The sequence below is a fragment of the Chinchilla lanigera genome, unplaced genomic scaffold, assembly GCF_000276665.1.
Source record: "Chinchilla lanigera isolate Chin_1 unplaced genomic scaffold, ChiLan1.0 scaffold00057, whole genome shotgun sequence".
In the NCBI taxonomy this organism is placed as follows: Eukaryota; Metazoa; Chordata; class Mammalia; order Rodentia; family Chinchillidae; genus Chinchilla; species Chinchilla lanigera.
The window spans coordinates 9,739,332-9,761,675 of record NW_004955458.1 but is presented as its reverse complement, the minus strand read 5'-3'; the positions used below and the strand labels follow the sequence as shown (position 1 = coordinate 9,761,675).

Sequence of the window (22,344 nt, the reverse complement as noted above, 5' to 3'; positions counted from 1 at the left end):
AAAAAAAAAAAAAAAAAAAAGGATAACAAATGCAATGTATTAACCATTGCTACCTTCCTATTATCTTGTTTTGAAAGTTTGCTTTATTTTTTTCTCTTTAAAATTTAAAAAGTAGCAGAACACAGTATTAGGATTATGAAATAAATTAGATGCCATAGCAATCAAAATATGAATATTGTGTTTTGAAATATAATCTAAACGTCATATTTCTCTAATTAGAACATTATAAAGATGGTAAAGATTCATGCTGGGCACGAGGGCACACAACTCAGGAGGATCACGAGTTTCAGGCCAGCCTGGTCTACGTAGCAAGTTCGAAGCCAGCCTGGGCAGCATAGGGAGACCTATCTCAAGCACAGCAGATATTGATCCACCCCAAATACTACTCATGGAACTTGACAAACTGATTGAAATTACATGTGAAAGAACAAAATATGAAGAATGTCTGTAACATTTCAATAGGGAGGTACAGGTCTTGCTGTACTAGCTATTAAGATTAAGGTAGAATAATTAAGACAATAGAAAAATATTAAGATTCCTTACCTCATTAAATAAACCAAGGGGCTGGGGATTTAGCTCAGCGGCACAGCTCCTGCCTGGCAAGTGCAAGGTCATGAGTTTGATTCCTGGTACCAGAAAAAAAAAAAACAGATAAATAAATAAATAAATAAACCAAAATCAAATCCAGGTAAAGTAAGACAAATGTAAACCACAAAAATAAATACAAATTTTAGAAACTAGCATAGAAAATATCTTACTATTTTGGAATAAAGAAGAATTTCTTAAGGAAGCCATAGAAAGCGCAATTTTTTTTAGATTGATAAACCTGAGTACATTATAGAATACAAACTTTCATGCTTCAGAAGACAGTATAAAGACATTAAAATGGCCATTCATGAACTGAGAGAAGATGTTTGCAACTTGTATCACTGAAGAGAGATAATTATTCATTCTATATAAAGGACTCTCGTGATCAATAAAGAAAACACAAGGAAGAAGTGATTAGAGAACCGTACAGTCCTTGTGCAGAGAAGAGAAATGGCCAATAAATACATGGAAAAAAATACTCAACCTTAATAATCAAGAGACATATTTTTTAAGACACTCGTTGAGATATGTTTACTCACTAGATTGACAGTATTTTAGAAATGCAGTAATAATGGCAAGGATGTTCAGAAACCGCAGGTGAACACGCGCATAGTAAGAGATGCAACACAGCCAGGCGTGCCTGGTGGGGTTGGACAGATGTGTGCCGTACCTCAGCAGCTCTGCTCCTAGGTCTACCTAGAACACTTCTGAAAGTGGGGTGCTCAGTCCGCATGGCATCAGCAACAGCTGGAAACTTGGTAGAAATGCAAACCCTCATCTCACATGCCAGACCCCAGCTGCACAACAACGGAGTCAAAACTGCAGTGGCAGGACCAACAATCCGTGTGTTAACAATCCATCCAAGCGGTTGTGATGCTGCTTAAGCTGCTAAAGAAATGAAGGCTACCTACCATACGTCGTTTAGGGACATAGATACTAAACTAAGGGGCTGCGTATTTAGCTCAGCGACACAGCGCCTGCCTGGCAAGCGCAAGGTCGTGAGTTCAATTCCTGGTACCAGAAAAAAAACAAAACAAAAAGAAACTAAACTAGAACAAGAAGCTAGACATCGAACCAGACCTGGCCAGATTTCAGCTTCACGCTCACCTTGGGAGGAGAGTAACAGGGACTTGGGGTTATGTGCCTGAGGAACGACCCGCAGGGGCTTCCAAGACATTTACTGGTGAGCTAGATGACAGGCATCCAGCTCAGGTTAGTTTTAAAGTATACAAGTTATAAAACACAAGAGGGAATATAGGCCAGCGGTTAAGAGCATGGAATCTGTTGTCGAATTTCCTGCGTTCAGGATTTGACTGTTTTTCTTCCAGCCGTGGTGACCTTGGGAAAATTTCTTAATTCCTCTGTGCCAGTGTTTTCTCCTGTGTGAAAAAGAGAATCCCCAGTACTAACCCTGCACGTAGCCAGAACTGAAGGGATCTCGTATTCCATATACACAGAGCAGCGCTAATGGAAGTGTTTATATTATTCTTGGTCTCATGTATTCCACAAAAACAATAACAGCAGATCTTTCGGGGGAAAATGTAAAGCTGAACTGCTTCTCCCCTCCTAGAACTACTCGGTATAATTTTGCTCAGGTGCAGGGGAATTCATGATGCTGTAATTAAAGATTCTTTTATTTGAATGGGGATGGTTTTTTCCTCCTTTCAAATCTTTAGCTTTTATCGGTGGTATGTATACGACTTCTTAGCAACCATTTCATGTTGATTTTCTCTACTGCGATTATTTTTATAAAAGTGTTGCAAAGCCAGCTGCCAGTTATGAGTTAAAAAATACTCAACACTTTGTAAGAATTTCTCCAAGCTCGCCTGGTTTTGCCTACCAGCCTGTCTCTCTCCATGGCAACAAATCTGCCCACCAAGGAGTGGTAACCTTTGGCCAGTGTACGCATGCCAGGCCAGAGCCAGCCGCTGGGGTCTGAGAGCACGGGTGCCTTCACAACCAAGGTTTCCAGGGATCTCCGTGAAACAAAGAGAGTAGGAATGAAAAAATATTTTTCAGTTTGCTTTTCCAGGAAGGTGGCAGCCTACAGTCTGGGAGTCCTGTATCAGATGGATGGATAGGTGGATGAATGGATGGATGGATGGATGGATGGATAGATGGATGGGTGGATAGATGGATGAATAGATGGATGGATGGATGGATGGATGGATGGATGGATGGATGAAAAGTTCAAGAGTAGTTTATTAATAAGAGATAGACTATCAGCTAAAGATCAGTTCATTCTAACTGATTTTTGAGCTCTCAAAACAGAACACATGGATCACATTTTTCTTCTTTGACAAATTATTCCCATTCTGATTCGTTCATTTGGGAAGTATTGTTAAGGACCTTTTGGGAGCCAAAGCTTGCTGGATACTCAAGAAGAATCTGAAGTAAACAGGCCTCATGTCTGCTCACTTCGAGTTTGTAGTCTGAAAGGGGTTACAGAAGCTGCAGGAAGTTATCATCTGAGTAGTTTTGAAAAGAGGAGCATGGCCTAGAGCCAGGAGTCTCTAAACTTACACCTGCATGGGGTTGCATGAGACCAGAGAGGGAAGTGGGCGGGGCCAGACTGCGTCAGCCCTAATGAACCAGCAAGATTCATGAATATGAAAGTTCCTTATATAAAAGAAAGCTGTGGTAATGATATGGAATTTGTGTGAGTCATTCACGATGAACCATAAGGAAATGATCTGCACAATCTGATGGTGACAAACAATATAGGGATTGTTTTGCCACCTTGTGTGCGCCTTCATAATTTAAGCCATGTTAGAAAATCAGAAACTTAATTTGTTTCCGCCTCAGGACTTGTGTAAAACGGTGTTTTCACTTGTGTGTGGCGTGTTGGCAGGCATCCGTGTGTGCTTTGGCCGGAGGGCACCATCCTCACACCATCCTTCATGTGTATTTTGGGAAGCCCGTGACACGGAGAGCTCCTCCCAGCAGCCAGGTGCCTTCCCAGCTGACAGTCATTCTGACATTGTCACAGAAGTGAAAGTCACCCTAGCGGGTTTTAGCCCAAGCTGTAACGTGTAGATGAAAGCCCCCTGTAATTCTAGAGTTCCTGTCAGCCCCTCCTTGGCTAGCAGGTTCATTTCTCTGCAAATGTAGACCAAGGCTACAGGTCTATCCGTGGAATCACGGGCTGAAATGTGGGGGACAAGCCTGAGGAGTTGATCGAGGAGGTCAGCCTGTTGTTTAATACAAAATGAGGAAGGAAAGATACACTCCCCAGGGTGGGAAGTCTGGGAGAGGAAAGAGAACAAAGCAGGGAAAAGAGCAACAAAACACTTCTTCATTTGAGGTTCCCTGAAGGTCTGTTTTACTTTGATTGTTTGTTTGTTTTTTCCGGTACCGGGAATCGAACTCACAACGTTGCACTTGCCAGGCAGGCGCTGTGCCGCTGAGCTAAATCCCCAGCCCCCTGTTTTACTTTGAGTTATACGAGGTTTTCCCAGTGTCTGGGAAGAAAGCAGCCAGAAAGGGCAGGGCACAGACTAGTCGTGACAGGCAGGAGTTGTGGGTTTCTTGAGTACAGGGCGTTTGTTTATGCTGTGTGTAGGTTTTCTCCTTTTTCCTTTCCTTTTCTTGTGCATCCTAGTGACAGCCGTTCTCAACAAAATGCCAGCATTGCCTTCCCTTGGTGACATCCTTCCCAAGGAGAAATTTAAAATAGCATTCCCCAGCCCACCCCCAGCCCTTGAGAGGGAAGCATGATTAGCATCACGAGCTGTCTGCCGGGTTCTGAGGAGCACACCCCCTCCCAGGCTGGGAGGGGGCACAGCGGGCTCCCCCTTGACCCCCTTGTGACCCCCTTGGCCCCAGCGCATCTTATGAAGTTCTTTTGCTCTTTTTGAACTCCCTCAACAAAGGAGCCAGAAAATTAAAGCAGGCTTTGCAGACGAGAGAGGATAGGAGTGCAACAGGTTTTTGTCCTTCTTTCTTTTTATTAGAGTTTTCCCTGAAGTGTAGCAGAGCTGGCACTGCCTTGACTCTTTTCTGGGGTCATGAAATGAACCGTTCGTAGGAAACACATCACAGTAGCCTCTGAGAGTGGGGTTGGTGGCGGTCATGGGGTTTGGGCTGCGGACCCGGAAGGTCCAGTTCCCTATAATTCCAGTAAGGTTCTCTTTTGCAGTGTAAATATTCTGTGCAGTTTGGAAAGGCCTGGCACGTATTTTCTGGGGCACAGGAGCTGAGACTGAGTCCCGCTCTGTAGGGTGGGAGCTTTAATGGTAGGCCTCCTGGGGACAACATTCAAAATGGCGGCAAGTATGTAAACACTCAGAAAGATGCTTAATATTTTGTCAGACAGGAACAAACTGTTGACATGACAAAAGGGAAAGGAAGCAGGCAAAACCAAGAGAAACTGGGTCAGAGAACAATTAGCCAAACATGAAAACGTGGCATGAGTTCACACTGAATGCTGGAGCAAAACTTTGCAAAGCTTTGTCCCAGTCCTTTATTCCCAAAAGGCTGTCTGAGGAAACCTCAGCTTTTGTGTCATAGACCTCACGACCCTGTGTTCCACTGCCATGACATTAAGGGGCTGTGTGTGTGTGTGTGTGTGTGTGTGTGTGTGTGTGTACTGCGGATGGACCCCAGGACCTCACCACACCAGGCATGTGCTCTACCTGTGAGCTACATCCCCAGTTCTGTCAAGTTCTCTTAACGGAGTATGGCTTCTGTAAGCACCAGGGGACCGTAACCCCCTTCCCTCCGATTCGAGAAGCCTTCCCTTCCGCATTCTGTGCTTAGCTGTGTGGCTCAGGCAGGAAGAGATTAATCCGTGGAAAGGGAACGGTCAACCCGCGCCAGCAGGGACAGCAGGCCGTCGTAATACAGGTATTAAATGCCAGTTTGTATGATACCAATAACATGAAATTTATTTTGGCAGAAGACAAAGGTTCTTTTTTCGAAATCTTTCCGTGAGTTAGCTGAACCGAATTCCTTAGTGCTGCCATATGGTTTTCAAAAACCATGCCTCCAGTGCAAAAAGGAAGAGTTCCTCCCACGCCCTCCACCCTATCACTTGCAGGTTTGAAGAACAAATCCGCGAGTGTTTGATCTCGTGTTGGAAGATGAGATAAAATCTTGTATTTTTGTTGCGTGTGCACTATTTAGCATAGTCAGACCCGTGGGAATTTGGAAGTCAGCCTGAGATCCCGGCTGCACACAGACGGGCCCGGCCTTCTCTCCGCAGTGCTCTTTATGTCGCTGGCAGAGCAGCGCCGTGCGGCCGCTTCGCTGTGTGGTCACATCAGAGCGTTCCGAAGAGCTTGCCAGGAAGGGCTAAGAAGGAGACGTTTCTTGTGCCTCCTTGTATTGAAATATTGCTGTTTGGGACTTGAATTAAAATAAACACTCACCACCTAAGAAACTGGGGAACCGGTGCCAGGGTGCAGAAGCGCGGGTGCCGCCTGGAGGGGGGCTCGCTTCTTCCCACGGGGGCGGGGAGGCCTCTCCAGGCTTGTCGCAGTGTTTCAGGGTGCTCCGCCCCTGGAGTCCCTGTACCGCAGGCCAGGGGCAGCCCCGTTCCCGGGTGTGAGCCTGTGACGTGCGCCTCCCCCGGGACCAGTGGCTCTTTCCAAGCACAATAAAAGGCGCCTCTAGGGCACCCCCGCCCTGCACCCGCTCAGTCACCAGAGATCCCTGCCAAAGTTCCAAAGCCAGGGTGAGCCTTGCTACCTCTTAAATCTCCCAGGCCTGCCCGGAATGCAAAGGGGATTCCTCCTCCTGTTCCCATCGCATTGTTACTGGGGTGGGGGGGTGTCCGCAGATGGAGGCTGCCTTTTTATATGCAAATACTTGGAACCCATTAATTCCCCAGTTCTTGCCACACCTCCCCTCCCTCGTGTACGACCCTGTCTATACCCTCCAAGTGGCAAGCAGAGGTTCCCACCCAACTAGAACTATTAAAGATTGTAGGTGTGGTTAGAGCCTGCGGCCTGACGCTGACTTACTTTTGACCCTTGGTGCTGATTCAGATGTGGTCTTGGGGGAAACGGACTCCGTAACAGGTAGATGACTTGAGGCAGAAACTCACGGGGAAGAGAGAAACATTTTTATATCTACCGAGGAAAATGATAGCTACCATTTGCTGACCTCTGAGCGTGTGTGCCAAGCTCCAGGCTGAATGTTTCATGGAAAAATCTCATTTAGCCTTTGCAGGCGCCTTTGCGGTCTGCACTGTTGTTATTCCAGACTTACAAGTAAGAAAAGAGGAGCTGAGAGAGGCGAAGGAATTTTTTCCAGAGCCGCCCCTTTGGGTGGTGGGAAAGCCAGGATTGGAACCCAGGCAGGCCACACCCGCCCAGTAAGTCCACGTTATCCATCACTGCCCGGGTGGAAGACACCGAGCTGACCCGGCCAGGGCAAAAACACGGCGAAGCAAGGATTTATGGGTCTCCTCCTGCCTGACTTTCCCGTGGGTGGCTGTGGGCAGAGCTCTGGGCTTCCGAGGCTGCTTCCCCTCCTCTTCCTCTTTTGTTTCTCTTGCCACCCCTGCTGTCCTTGGCCAGCCACCTCCCGTCTGAGTGCCGCCCGGTGAAGTCTGCCAAGTCCAGTCCTGCCCTGGCAGCCCTTTCTTTCAGCAGAGCTTTGCTGATCGGGATTGAAAGCTTCAGCCAGAGAAGAAAAAAAATGCTCTCAAAATTCAAAACTTGCCTCCCGGGGCAACTCTTCTCAGGAGAGAGGGCCATTTCATAGTACCCCAGCGGTCCCCAGCGCAGCCGGCCGTGCATACGGGAAGGAGGCGTTCGGTAATGGCCCTGCGGCCACCCCGCGTCCTGTCTCCGGGACGCCACATTCCCCCGCCAGCCTCTGCCTCCCAGCTGGTGAATCACAGATTCCGCTCCCCATCCCCCGCCTTCGGCTGCACCCTGTTCTCTGCTGCTCTGCCGTGTGTTTTGTGCCTGTGTTTCATGTCTTGACTCAGGTTTTGGCCCTCTGGCCCTCTGGCTCCAGCACACTCACGCCCTTGTGTTCAGCCTCCGTACCCGAATCGCCAGGGTCCGCCTGTCTCACTGCAACGTGAAGCCGGTTTTGTCCCATTGTCCCCCACGAAGGCAGACAGAGTAGGAGCGAGGAGAGACAGCTTCCCCCGGAGAAAGTTTGTTCTTGCGTCGGTCTTAATAGAAAGCAGCCTTGCGAAAGATTTTCTGCCTGGAGCGCCTGGAGCGAGGTGGCTTGAACGTGGGTGCTGGTGAGCTCTGAGACGGACACCAGGCCAGCCTGCTGGGGGCCGGAGCCCATTCCTGGAGGGAGCTGATCGGCTTCTGAGGAGTGATCCCTGCACGTGACCGCGTCTTGCTTAAACACCTTCGAGGACTCTCGTTCAGGAGCCGGATTTCCTGGGCTGTGAAGGCCGCGTCACAAAGCTGGGCCTAGGGCTCGGCTGCACTGTTCAGCTATCAAGCGGTGTCTTCTCAGTCCCCTCGGTTGTCTGTCGAGACGCTTCTTGGGCAGGGGAGGCCCAAGGGAAGGGGCGGTGTCACGGGTACCAGGGAAGCCCCGGGCAGGGAAGGGCAGGCCGTGCGCTAAGGAAGCACGGCGGGGAGGGGCATCACACAGAAGCCCGGCAAGGAGGAGCAGTGTGCAGGGATCCCAGCTCGTAAGAACAGTGTATGACCTGGGGGTCCCAGAATTGTCCCTGAGCCTCTCCTTGGGTTTGGGGATCCTTCCCTGAAGCACATGTGTGCATGGATGGCAGAACCGAGGTTTGGAGGAAAGGTCTGGGTGGACCGTTGCGGGACAAGTGCAGTGATAACCTCAAGTTACTTTGGTGTCATGGAGAGCCTCAGCCAAAAAAATGTACCATGAACCTATCCTGGCCCTACAGAAACCTACTGTGTCTTCCAGGAAAGGCAAAATTTAAAGTCTCTGTAGATAGCCCAAGGTGCGTAGGAAAGAACTGCTTCCTGAAAAGCCCCCTGTGTCTTACCTTCAAATTCATGGTTAGATACAATGGTGCCTCCCCTTAAGCTCCCAGAGAAAACCCGGATGTAACCGAATAGGTTGAGAGAAGACTTAAACACATACACGTAGAACCGTAAAATGGATTTGGAAAGAATCAGATAGAAATTCACAATAGTGAAACATCATCAAAATGAAGCAACTCCACCAAAAGGATTCGACAGGAAGGAGACTGCTACAGAAGCAGTTAGGGTGCAGCTACAGCAATGCAGTTGGTTAGCGCGCGGTGCTTACCTAAAGAAACAATCAGCAGGTTGAAAATTATCACAGAGAAGTGGAAATCTAGGAGATGACATGGAAAGGTCAAATAACAGTTTATGTAGCACGTTTTTTAAAAAAGAGGAAAGCTTGGCATGGGGGTGCACACCTGTGTTCCCAGCATTCTGGGAGGCTGAGGCAGAAGGATCACAAATTCAAGCCCACTGAACAATTTATTGAAACCTTGTCTCAGACCCAAAAATATTTGAAAAGATTGGGGATGTAGCTCAAAGTATAGACAAGAAACAATGTTTCAAAAGTTAATGGCTGAGCCAGGCATGGTGGTGCATGCCTGTAAGCCCAACACTCAGGTGGCTGAGGCAGGAGGATCTCTGTAAGTTCAAGGCTAGCCTCGGTTCATAGTGAGTTCAAGGTCAACCTGAACTGCATATCCTGACCCTTCTGAACCAGGTGTGCGGGCACCATGTCCAGCCTCAGAGGTGGCAAGAAGAAGCCCCTGAAGCAGCCCAAGAAACAGGCCAAGGAGATGGACGAGGAGGATCTAGCATTCAAACAGAAGGAAAAGAGCAGAAGAAACTTGCTAAAAATGAAGGCCATGGGAAAGGACCTCCTGGCCCAGGTGGAAATAGGAAATCTGGCAAAAAATACTGTCTCTTGTGCCTCGGATGATGGTGACCCTGGATTCCATTCCTGTTCAAATATCTGGATTCCCTGCCATGACATCTTTTGGCACCTATAACGAGAATGAAGTGTGTTCTTGGAGTCGGCTGTACATTTAAAAATAAAGTTTTGTTAAAAAAAAAAAAAGGAAAAAACAAGATTCATGGCTGAGAATTTTCCAAAATCTAATGTTTTCAGTTTGAAGGAATAAAACTAATTTCTAGCCATGAGGGATAAAAAGGAATCCTGATTGTTACGTCTTAGTGGAACTTTGTGGAACTTTGTGGAACTTTGTGGAACTTTGTGGAACTTTGTACCATCAACAACAAAAATTTGAAAAGATACCAGTGAGAACAGATATTCACAAGACTAGGTGAGTTTACCTCTCATAGACTGTTATTAAGAGAATTTCTAAAAATGTACTTCTACAGAAGAAAATTAAATCCAGAAGCAAGGAGTAGACTGAAAAAACAGAGTTGGTATGTATGTTGGTAACTGTTCTGTTTTTTGCAATGTGAGGGTCATGTACACTTTATTTGCATGTCTAGATTATAAACAATAATGACTAATAAAAACAAGGTGAAAGTAGAATATTAAGGATTACCATGGATGACAAGAGACATTCTAAGATCCTTTTTAATTTTTAGGAAAAATTCAGAAATATTCACTTATACATTAAAGTTTTAATCATAACTGCTAAAAGAACAGAAATTAAAGTAATACCAGGATGGGGATATAGCTCAGTGGCACAGCACCTGCCTGGCGAGCTCAAGGTCCTGAGTTCGATTCCTGCTATTAAAAAAAAAAACCACGTAATACTAAATAACTGCCAAGTTCATTGGTAGAGGAGAACATTTTAAAAAGCTACCAACCTGACAAAAAATAAGAACAAAGAGAGGTGGAAGGTATCGCTCAGTGGTAAACCACTTGCAGAAATGCAGAAGGCCGTAGACTACATCCCCAGCACTGCAGAAGAGGAAAAAAATAAGAAGTGGAAAGCACAAAATAAGGAGTGTGTGTGTCCATGTCTGTGTGTGATACGACAACAGTAAACTCAGATACATCAGCTTTTACAGTAAACAGACATAAATCACATCTTAATAAGATTAGATTTTATGTTCATTAACCACGTGCTACTGAGAAAAATAAACTTTACAAAGCTTGGAAATTCCACTCTGCCTTGTGGATTTATAATTAAATAATATCAGCTTAAGACAGCGGCTTGGAAAAGGCCTGTGATTTCTCGCTTCAGAGACTAGAATACCATGAACTAAAGAGGAAGGAGGTGGAAGTCGCACCTTGGAAGTAAAAATAACCGAACATTATTGAGTTCTTCCTGAGTCTTAATTAGAGCCGACCAAGGAGACGAAGAAGCAGGGTGTTTGTGCTGCGTTGTGGAGGCCCAGACCCAGAAGGAGGGCGTGACCTGCTTTTGGTGTTTACACCCCAAAAAGCAAGAAAAGCTCAAGGAGGAAAAAGGTTTTCAAGATAAAGAAAATGGTCAGGATTATTTGGGCTGGAAAAGAGTCGGGCAGATGAGCATTGGGAAGCTGCGCTGGGATTGAGCTTTAGGAGAACAGATTAGTAAGGCGCTAGAAAGAGACCAAAGAGGGAGGGAGGGAAGAAACAGAGAAAGCAAGGGGATTTCTTCCTCGCAAAGTTCACCTAAAGGAAGACAGCAAAGATGGCGACGAGAGAAGTAATCTCAGGAGACAAAGTCATCTTGGAATGAGCAGCTCAAAAACTGAAGTGGGGGGGATTAAAGCCAGGCCTTCTCAGTGAGCTACGCCCTTAGCCCTTCTTTATTTTGCCACAGGGTCCTGCTAAGTCGTCCAGGCTAAGTGGCATGAACTTGCGATCCTCCTGCTTCAGCTTCCCAGAGCACTGGGATTCCGGCCGCGCAACCACGCCTGGCTGTGTAACAACCGTATTTATGGGTAGTGACTTAATCCAGAACCCTCAGGGAAATGAGTTTCCTGGGTAAATGATCTTTTCTAGGTAACCCAATGCTTGCTTTTTAAAATAGTATAGCAAATTTTTTTTCTGGTACCAGGAATCGAACTCAGGACCTTGTGCTTGCCAGGCAGGTGCTTATGCCACTGAGCCATATCCCCGGCCCAGCAAAGTAAATTTCGACCATTTTCAAAATACCTGCAGTTCCCAGGCAATACCAGAGTGGTTCCTTGCCTTCCTCTATGGGTGATGTTTTCCTTCATGCTTTGAATATACCCAACTGTATTCTGATCTCTCAGCTATCTCTCCGTGACTACAGGACCGTGGAGGCTACTGGACCCCAGACTGAAAAGCCCCCAGTAGCTATATCGGAAGTTACACTCTGCTTTTCTGACCTCTTTGCATGTCTTTTATTGTCGTACGTGTTTTCTCACAGGCTGCTATAATTTTCTACATCTACTCAGCTCATGAGCTGGAGTACAGCATGCTCAGCCCTGATGGATGAGTCAACTCATTGACTCAGCCAGGTTTCTGATCCCGAACAATCACCAGGCTAATAAACACCCGCTGATCCTGCTGGTCGCCGCTGTCTGTGTGACGTAGCTCAGGTTGATAGTTCAATATAAAACCAAGAGTAACTTGGGGAGAGTGTCTGAGAGCCAATTTGGAATGCAGTCTGGGAGCTGCAGTACGCAGACTTTTAGGACATTTATTTGGCTGTTCAGTCAAAGGCCTTTTTAGATCTCTTAACTTTTTATTTCCTGATTTCAAAAGAAGGAGAACAGTTAGGAATGACTGGTTATATCATCCCCCAAGTGCAACTGAGAAATGTCTGCCTCAAAACCAGTAATACCCTCGGTACAGATAGAAAGAGGGTCTCTCCCACCCAGTCGTCCAGGACAAAGGGTGTTCATTTTGTGTTGGGTATATCGATTTGCCATACTTCTGTCCGCTGCCTAGGCTGTATGTTTAGACTTGATCCTCAGACACTCTGCAAGTTAGAACTTACACAATCCTGAGATCATTCACTACCGCCCTTTTTAAAAGCAAGTCTCTTAGCTTGAGCATCTGTAAATTCTTAAAGGATTTTAACAAAAAAACAGAGAGGGTTCTGAAGGCAAGGCTGAGTCTCACGAAGTAGGGAAAGGTCACTAGCAAATCAGGGTGGTCCCTTGTGAAAGACACAGGCTGCCTTCCAAAGGCCTTATAGGGAGATGTTTATTTTCGTGATGATTAACCAGAATCTGGCTCTTAGCTTTGCAGGTTTAGAACCTGATTTAATCAAGATACAAAGCATAGATTCATTACAAGACCTGGGCTTATCTTAACCAAGCTCACAAGATGGATCTATAAACCAAACTGCCAGTTGACGTTCATACGGAAAATTAGAAATAATATTCTTAAAGTCAAATGGCTGTCTTATACTTTCCCTGTAGGCAAGCTTACACAGGAAAGCAGATCAAAATCAAAAGGTTGTTGGTGAGCGGGAAATAGAATAAAGGTGATTCATACATTTACTGGCATAGCTAAGAGAATAGTCCATCCCACACCAAATATCGCCCTGCCAGTGGAGCTAAATTTCTTTGAAGTCTGTCCGCCAAGAATCTCCCTGCCGTGGTCAGTAGCTGGATAGACATCTACCACCATCTCTTTTCATTGTTTTGTTTTTTTTTTTTTCCTGTCTTTCGTTTGTTTTTTTCCAATACCGGGATTCAAACTCACAACCTCGCGCTTGCCAGGCAGGCACTGTGCCGCTGAGCTAAATCCCCAGCCCCCTCTTTTCATTGTTTATACCTAAGATCTAGCTAAGGCTCCCACCCCTAAAAGCACCTCCCATGTTAGACTTTCTCTGAATGTTAATGCTTTTCTTCAGCTTTTAGTTAAACCTCAAGGAGCACCCTTATTTTCAGATTCATTTCTCTTACACTGATCTAGAAAAACCATGGCATTGATAGAATAAGTGGAACAGCTCATCCACCCTAAAGATTATGAGTCATTCACCAAAACAAAGACAAAAAAATCACACTCTTGCTATATTTCACACATATTATCTTGTTTTTTTTTTCAGCAACACGCATAGTATCTAATATTATTTGTCTTCAAATCAAATGACTTGTTTAAAAAATTTACTTCAAAAAGTGATTTAGCCCTACCGTAAATGGAAAATGGCTAGCCCTTGTTACAGAAAGAGGTGACCCTAAAAATATACTGAAAGCAGTAGATCTCGTTCTTCCCAAGTGCTTCTTTGCCTGGATACTGTTTGCCCTGGAATACTCTGAGGCTTAGTAGGTCTTTGTTAAGACACACTGGCACCAGAATTAAAGGAAAAAAAGATACACTAGAAACAAACAGAGATTCTCCTCAGTGTGATAAACGATATCCAAATAGGGCTGGGGTGGAGCTCAGAGCTTCAGTTTAGCATGCAGGAAGTCCTGGGTTCATGCCTAGGGGTGGATAGCAGTGGAATAATTTTTTGTTGTTGTGTAAAGTAGTTAATGAGCCTGGTGTGGTGGTGCACGCCTGTAATCCCAGCACTCAGGAGGCTGAGGCAGGAGGATCATTGCTAGTTTGAGATCAGCCTGGGCTACAAAGTGAGCTCAAGGCCGGCTTGAACTGCATAGTGAGACCCTGTCTCAAAAAGACAAAAATAGGGGCTGGGAATTTAGCTCAGCGGCAAAGTGCCTGCCTGGCAAGCGCAAGGTCATGAGTTCAATTCCTGGTACCAGAAGAAAAACAAAACAAAACAAAAAAATCAAAAGGACAAAAATAAATAAATAAATAAATAAAGTAGTTAACCACTTGTCCATCTACAACCTGAAATGTAATCTCACATCTTATGTGACATATTCCGGGAAAGGATGACCTTGACTTTTTTACTTTAAAGGTATCTGAGAACCAAGCGACACTCTTCCCCAGCCTCTCCTGACCCTGGGCTGTCCGACTCTGCACTGACTGTCTTCTCCCGTCTCCGCCCGTACAGGTACACGCTAGCAGCTCAGGACCTGGTGATGCGTGCCCGTGGCGTCCTGAAGGACAGAGGATGGCGGATATCGAATGACCGGCTGGGCTCAGGAGATGACATTTCTGTATATGTCATTCCCTTAATACATGGAAACAAACTGTCATGAGAGCGACCCAGGGGACTGGGAGGACAGAGGGGAAGGAAGCGGGGAGCCTCCGGGCAGAGCAGAATGGGGAGGGTGCCCGGCTGAGTTCGGGTGACGCAGTTTCTTCCTAGCCCAGGGAGTCTGCTACCGAAAAGCCTCTGGCTGTGCTTCACGGTGACACTTAGCCTTCCACTTTTCCTTTAGTCACAGGTCTGGACACTGAACAAAAGCAGAGCAGGAAGCCTGTTACTGAGTGCTGTATCTCTGCTGGTTTCTTTTGTAAGCCCCCTGGGCAGCAGCTGGCCATCTGGGGGCACATATATCGGACTTATTTTACCTAGAGTAGCTGGGACAGCCGTTTTTAGGTAGAACTGGCAGAAGACCCCCTCAGCCTGTCACGCTGCCGATTTCTCTCCAGGTCCAAACTGCTGCATTGGAAAGCTGAGGGGGTCATGCTTCAAAGTATAAGCACCCACCTTCTAGTCAGCTCGAGGTTTATTCAGGGATTGCTGTCTTTCTCTTCCTCCCGCTCTCCCCTGCCTTTTGCCTGTTGTTTCTCTTTATTCTTTTGTGGTGATGGCAGGGGGAGGCTGGGATTTTTTTTCCTCTCCAACATTCCTTGAATCTTTCTTGTTTCCCTCCCAGGGACCAGGGCTGGGACTTTCCAGCTCCTGGCTGAGGCATTTCTGTGGTAAAATCCAAGCCAGACTGGGTTGTCCACAGGTCCCGTGGCCCACACCGCCCAAACAACCATCCGGAGCAGTGCCCTGAATGACACTGTCCTTGTTGTGTAACTTTTGTTCTTCAGTTGCATTTTCTCACCCAATCGGTGTGTTTTCTTGAAAACAGGGGTGTTCCTTTGGACCACTGGCTCCTCTATTATCTTCAGCAGTCTCTTGGGGTAGCTTAAGGTCTCACTGTGACGGTCTGGATTTCCATTTCTGGAATGGTTGGCTTTCTCCCGCCTGCTGTATCATGGGAGTCAATATAAAGCAGTGTTCAACGGACCGAGGTAGGGACCTCTTGTATCAGTGGCTTTGCCATACCTCATTTGGGGACAGTTTCAGATTCAGGTTTCACGGAGTGTGAGTGTCCTGCGGATCACGCCAAGCAAAGCACGTGTGTAGCAGAGTACTGTGGAGCCAAAGCAGATCTCTTTTCGGTCGTTTTTGGGGAAGGCCTGCTCAGAATGGCACTTGAACAAAAGCACATTTGAAGGTGAGTCCTTCACGCGCTGTCTTCTCTGCCCCTTCTCCGGAGAATCATGCTCTAGCTCGCTAAAAATGGAGACTGTGTGCCTCAGAAGCACAGCAGTAGCAGACACCCCGCCACCAGGAAACCCACTACTTCTGCGCCAGGAGGAACGGCGAAGACAGAATCACTTCGATCTTCTCGGCAGGCTGCTGCTGTGTCCTGGGGGAACTTGGGGAACAACATTTAAACACCCAGTTCTCTTCCTGCAGACCTTCTGGGGTGTCATCACCATGTTGACAACTTGGGTTCATTGAAACACTCTCCCAAACCAGTGCAGATGAAGGTCATTCGTGTGAATCGTCAAAAGTGCTAGAGATCCAGTTCTAGTTCTTGTGTTTGTCTGAAATCCTTTCCCAGCGTAGAAGACAGAAACCTTCGCTCCAGGAGAGTAAATCACCTACATGCCTGGCGTTGTAGGTTTTTTTGTAGGCCGGGTCTGGAGCCTTCCCACTCAGGCGTGAAGGGCAGTTCGCAGTGTAAGCGAAGGGAGTGCCCTGTCTGGCAGGTAAAATACTGTGGAAATCTCCTCCATCAGGTGTCTGCAGGTTGCCTGAGAAGAAATGCGGTGTTACCTTACCTGGAGTCATCTTCGTCGGGTGGTATCCCCTCCTCTTCCAGGGAATCCCTAGCTACCCCCAGACAGCTGTCAGGAGCCGTCTGTGGTGGACCACTCTCTTCCCTGGCAGAGTAAGATGCCACGGAACACTCTCAGGCATCACACAAGGTACGGCCCCCTTTCTGCTCCTGCAGTGACTGTCAAAGTTGCATTGAAATTGGGAACTTGAGAAAGCCTTCCGCAGAGCGCTGCGATGCCTTCTTTGCGATCTTTCCCGTTGCCGCCCTTCTCCTCTTCCTCTTCCTTTCTCCTTCCTCTCTCTCCCGCCTCTTCTTCCTCCTCCTTGTTTTTTGCTTTCCTGGACATCTCCCCAGGCCTCACCTTGAGCTCCTTTTGTCTTACCTAAGCTATCCAAGTGATCATTTCAGTGTCGATGTCGTGACAACTTTCTACTCGAGTCACCCATTCTTTTACTGTCAAGGCATGTCTCAGGAAAAACTTTGGAAAACCTCTCATTCCAACAGTTCTAAAACCTTGAGCATTTAGTCCTGCTGGTTTTAGTAACAAAGGTATCTAGGGATGCTTCTCTTGAGTCCACTTGGGTGGAAAGATCATAATAGCAATCTAAAGCCATGTTTGCATTTGCGGGATAAAAGAAAGACTACAAATGAGGTGAACACATCAAAAACCGAAAAAGTAATTTGTTCATGCCCATAGCAGGGCTACCCAGCACTGATACTGCTCTGTGAATTGAGCTTACTCCGTTTGGCCTTATTTTTCACCCAGGTCCCAAGTTACCCCATCCCAGGACAGTAACTGTCTACATAACGGGTCAGCCGTTGGAGCGTTCTAAGAAACGTGAAACACTTCACTCAGAATTCTGTGGAACATATTTATATGTGGTTCTGAAATCTTGTGTATCTGACTTACAGCCAAATCTGCTTGTCCGGATAGCCTCAGAGGAAGTCTTGTGCAATGAGAAGCGTTTGATTTCCTAGTTAAGTCTTTACAGTTGTCTTGGGGGTTGAGTGGCCACTTCCTTTAATGAAAGGCTCTTTCTGCTCTAAACCTCTTCGCTGGGCTGAGCCCTGCCCATCGGACTAGTTGTGAAGACTCTTGCTTGGAGTGTGAGCTCGCAGTCCAGCCCTGCTCTGACCCCGCGAAGCTTCACCTTGGAACATCCGGACTCGGAGCAGGGCCGGCAGTCAGGTCGGGGGGTGGTTCTGCTGTGACAGGACTCCCGCTCCTGAGGCAGGCCGGGAGAAGTTAGACTCTGCATAAGGCCAAGCGCTCACCTGTCTCACGGGAGCCTAGGGAGTGAGGCTTTCTATTCTTTTCCACAGTACTCAGCCGTGCAGGATCTGGAGTGTTCGTTTTTTTTAAATTCCCAGCAGCTTGCCTCCGTGGGGCTGCATGACGTCAGCTATGCCCACATTCTCTTACTCTCCTCCCTGGTATTTATTTGTCTTGCGGGGAGGAATTACAGCCATAAGTAGATGCTGCTGGGGAAGATGGCAGTCACAGGACCCGGATTTAGCGCCGCACTTTGGCCATTTGGACGAGGTTCGCAGTGTACCAAAACCCCCAGTGTGGAATTGCCTGAGAAAAGCCTCCAGCGTCTTTAAATCTGATTCTCCTCCTATGTCCCGTTCCTTGTCTCCATCCCCGCCTTCCTCACCTGCTTATCCACCGTAACCTCAAGGCCGCAAGTGGCCAGTGGCTTTCTTTCCACCCATTTCAGGAGCTAACCTTTCCTTCAGAGGTCCGCCCTTTTCAGAGTAGGTTGAGCTTTGATTCTCCCTTCAGAAGGTTAGCGCTTCTGGGGCACATGGGGAAAGCAGTGAGATTCATTGTCTATGCAAAGTACAACCAGACTGACCCGAAAAGCTGCCACATTTAGGAAAACAGTCTCTGGCCACGTGAAACTAAGAACTTGGGTTTTGGTGACGTACAAGAGCGGAGAAGTGGACCGGCCCGCACAGCACGGCCCACCTCTCTGAGCAAGCTCGTTCTGCGTGGCGAGGCCGCGGGTGTGCGTACACTGCGATTTTCAAGGACACGACATAGGCAGACTGACCCGGCTCTGATGGGAGCCCCGTGGCTCTTCAACAGATGTGAGTGCCAGTTCGGGAAGGACTGCTCCTTCGGATCAATAGTGTCATTCGTGTAAATAGCTTTACTTTCTCCTCTGCGTCTTAGATGAAGTTCTGTTCGTGTAGCAACCAGGTAGACCGTGACCAAATAAGGCTGTACACGTGCTGCTGTTTCCCACTGTGATGTCTGTGCCCGAGGAAGGAGAGCCCTGTGTCCTCCGCTCGCGTGATCGCCTAGGAGTACGCTGGGTTTGCTTGGGGAGCCTTGAGGTTATTCCTTCACTCCTGCTTTGCCTCCAAGCTTCTTTGCACCTTTGGAGACCCAAGGAGGGCCGTGGTGAGGATCCTCTGTAAGGAGTATGTATGTCACAGTCTGCGTTTGCAAAACCACCCTGCGTGCACTGAATCGAGAGCTGTCTGCCTAGTATGGTTTCAGAACCATGTACCTTTATGCTTTGTGATTGTGAAACACTGACTTTTGTAACCCAAAAATGAAAACCGTTTAGTAAAGGGGATCTATTTTGTGTGTTTTGAAACTTAGGTGCAATGTCCCCTGGGAAAAGCTAAAGAACTGTATATGCTCAATGACATTTTAAAATAAAATACTATATATATATATGTACATAGGACATCTTTAGCAAAACTTTGTGTGTCTTTTATTTGAGTTCACTGCGAAATTTCATATCATGGAGTGGAATGATAAGAACATCATGATAATGTGAGGTTCTCATTTATAAATGCAGATTCCGATGAACATCAGAAAGGAGGAGGGTTGACAGTATTCTAAGTCTTCACAGAGAGGCTTGCAGCAAGGGCTAATACATTTCAACTATGCCTCTAGTTTAGTAACTACCATGGATAGCACGTATAAACACATCAGGAATTCAGAGAAAAGAATTACTCTTAAGAGAGATTCTTGCCTGGTGTGGTGGCACACACCTGTAATCTCAGCACTCAGGAGGCTGGGGCAGGAGGAGCATTGTGAGTTCGAGACCAGCCTGGGCTACAAAGTGAGCTGGAGACCAGCCTGAACTGCATAGCAAGACCCTGTCTCAAAATGAAAAAAATAAAATAATCGAGAGATTCTTAAGTGAGAGGGCAAGTGCCTAATATTGCTGGAAGTGGTAAGAATCAAGACTCCCCTTAATCACTTGGCCACTTTAAGTACTTACAAAGTATTAGTAAAATGTACTATCTCATAGGGGAATGTTGCCTTAACAGTGGGGTAAGGCATCAAAGGATGCTAATTCTGCTTTAATGTAGAATCCTGAAAGTTAAAAGTACTCTAGAAAATATCAACAAAATGTTTTTAGAAATTATCAAAGTAGAATTGTCCTCCCTTATCAGTGGGAAATATTTTCCAACAGCCCCAGTGCCTGAAAATGTAGACAGTACTGAAACATATACTATGCTTTTTACATGTATTTATGATAAAGTTTAATTAATGTATAGAGTAGGCACAGTATGATGACTCACAGTGACTAATAACATTGAACAACTACAGAACAAGCTAGTAAAAGTGATGAATTGTTCATTTCTGGAATTTGCCATTTAATATTTTTGGGCTACAGTTAAGTCCAGGTAAGTGAAATGATGAAAGAGGAACTTGCAGGTAAAGGAGAACCACTCTGTTAATTTGCAAAAGAAAGCTCAGTGTTATAGTTTACCTGGGTTTAGGAAGAACAACAAGAGACAGCCACGTTAGAATGATTTACAGCCAAGCTTCCCAAGCTGTCCCACCTGCGTCTGTACCCCAGAGCTTCTGATGCCTCCTGTCGTGTTTACTTTTCTCTTGTTGGTGAGACAAAATACCCGACACCCAGAATTAAGGAAAGAAAGGTTTATTCAGTTCACTGTTTTGGAGGGTTCAGTCCATACTCAGCTGGATCCAAGGCAGAGTGGCACATGGCAGAGGGCAGCAGTTCATGGTGGTGGAAGACAGCAAAAGCAGCAAGAGCAAAAGGGAGGAGCAGTAAGCAGCGTCTTTCCTTCCCTTGCATTGTATGCAAACTACCCACCCCAGGGCAGGTGCAGCACTCACACCCATAGTCCCAGCATTGGACCATGAGTCAATCATAAACTCTAGAAGCCTGCTTCATGACTGCATGAGGCTATCGGGGGACATCCAGACACAAATCATAACACCTTCTTATCCTCTGCTCAGTAATAGAAACCAATGGAAAGGGCCAGTCTCAGATCCTGGACCTGAAGATTAGGACATCTCTGGAAGATGGAGATGCCTTCTAGCATTCCCTCAGGAGTCATGCTTACTTTATCCAATTAGCTCTTGAAAGGAGTGATCTTCCTCCAAAAATGACTCCAACCATGCCCCTTGTGTCTGATTGCTAGCTCCATAGAGAAGTCGGATTTATTTCTCACCCCTTGAGTCCGGTCTGGCTTGTGACTTGCTTGGATTAATGGAACTCAGAAGTGACATTCTAAGACTTCAAAGCTGAGATCTCTGAAAGTATCACGTACCTGCTCTCACTCTGAGAAGCCAAAAGTCTGTCTCCCTGTAAATGTCAGGCTTGATTAGGGAGTGATGAAAAGGCCTGGAGGGAGAGGACTAAAGTACCCAGACATTAGCAGTCAGGCATCTCCAGTCCTCAAGCCCCAACTGAGGCACCAGGTGATACCATGGAAAAAGAGAGGCCCCTATGCGGATCATTTCAGCTGACGCCGTAGATACTGTAAGGCAGAGAAGCCCTCACAGCGAGCCCTGCCAAAACTCTCGGACCAGAGAAGCTCGAACAAATACAACAGTTTTTGTTTTAAGCCACTAAGTCTTGGATAATTTTATCACAAGCCAATTGGTACTGGAATAAGGAATAGGGATGCTGAGTCTGGGAGACTGGGGTTAAAAGAGTTAAAAATGTAACTGAATGAAAGAGCGACAGAGGTGGAGCTTGCATCACATGTGCGAGACCCCCATTTTAAGCCCCAGCATGGGAAAGAAAAAAAGGAGGAGACAGAAATAAAAGAGAAAAAAAAGGAAAGAAGGAAAAGAAGAAAAGAGGGAAAAAGGAAGGAAAGAAAGTGTTAGCAAAATACACTGGTGACTCGGGAAATAATCTTCCACACAGAACCTGGTACAGAGATTTGGGAACCAGCTCGCAGCAGTATTGCAGAGATTTGACTAATAATCTGTGCTGGGGTCTTAACAGGCATTCTCCACATGTGTGCTTTTGCTTCACTCCCCTTATTTTTTTTTGTTTGTTTGTTTGTTTTTTCTATTTTTTCCAGGACCGGGAATCGAACTCATGACCTCGCGCTTGCCAGGCAGGCGCTTTTGCCGCTGAGCTAAATCCCCAGCCCCACTCCCCTTATATTGATCTTTAGTAAGTTAGGAAAATAAGGACCCTTGTGGGGCTCTTGAGCACAGGAGAAAACAAAGGTTCCTAACCTCCTGCTTATGGTAAGACAAGCCTATGTTGTACTATTTAGGACCCTGGGATGGTCAAGTTGTTCCTTGGTTCCCAAGCTTGTGTTTCTTGAGAGTATTAGGAAAAACAAAATAATTTTAAAGGTCGTTTGTGAAGGTACGTATTGTGGGTTTTTTTTTTTTAATCTCATCATTAAAATTTTCTCATCATTTAAAAATCCCTATCTGCAGAATACTTCCAACTGGTTGCCATTTTCCTTTAACTAAATGACAGTCCAAAGAGTGAGTTATATATCCCAGCAATTAGTCTGCCTTCTTAATTGCTTTTTCTCTCATTAAAACCTTGAAGAGGCTGCTGCTCGCTGAATATAGCTCTGTACATTCTAAGTTTCATGCCCTTCCCTTCTGACAAGACTTCGTGGCCACTTCACCTCTTTCGCTTTATTGATTGCAATTATGCTGCCACAGAAGATAGCGTGACTGAGCACACGGAGGGCGCAGAGTGGACAGAGACTGTTTTCCAGGCAACAGATCTCATCCCTTTGCTGGGCCAAGGGG

General features: G+C 46.4%; 1 protein-coding gene across 1 annotated transcript in view; it reads left to right on the top strand.

The window, feature by feature from the left end:
- Ppm1h (protein phosphatase, Mg2+/Mn2+ dependent, 1H) overlaps positions 1 to 19,047 on the top strand; it is a gene marked incomplete in the record, with an annotated part of 156,539 nt that extends 137,492 nt beyond the window's left edge. The window contains 2 exon segments of the mRNA XM_013520940.1: positions 14,375 to 18,425; positions 18,511 to 19,047. Coding sequence (XP_013376394.1) covers positions 14,375 to 14,522 — 148 coding nt within the window.
- Between the last annotated feature and the right edge of the window lie 3,297 nt (positions 19,048 to 22,344).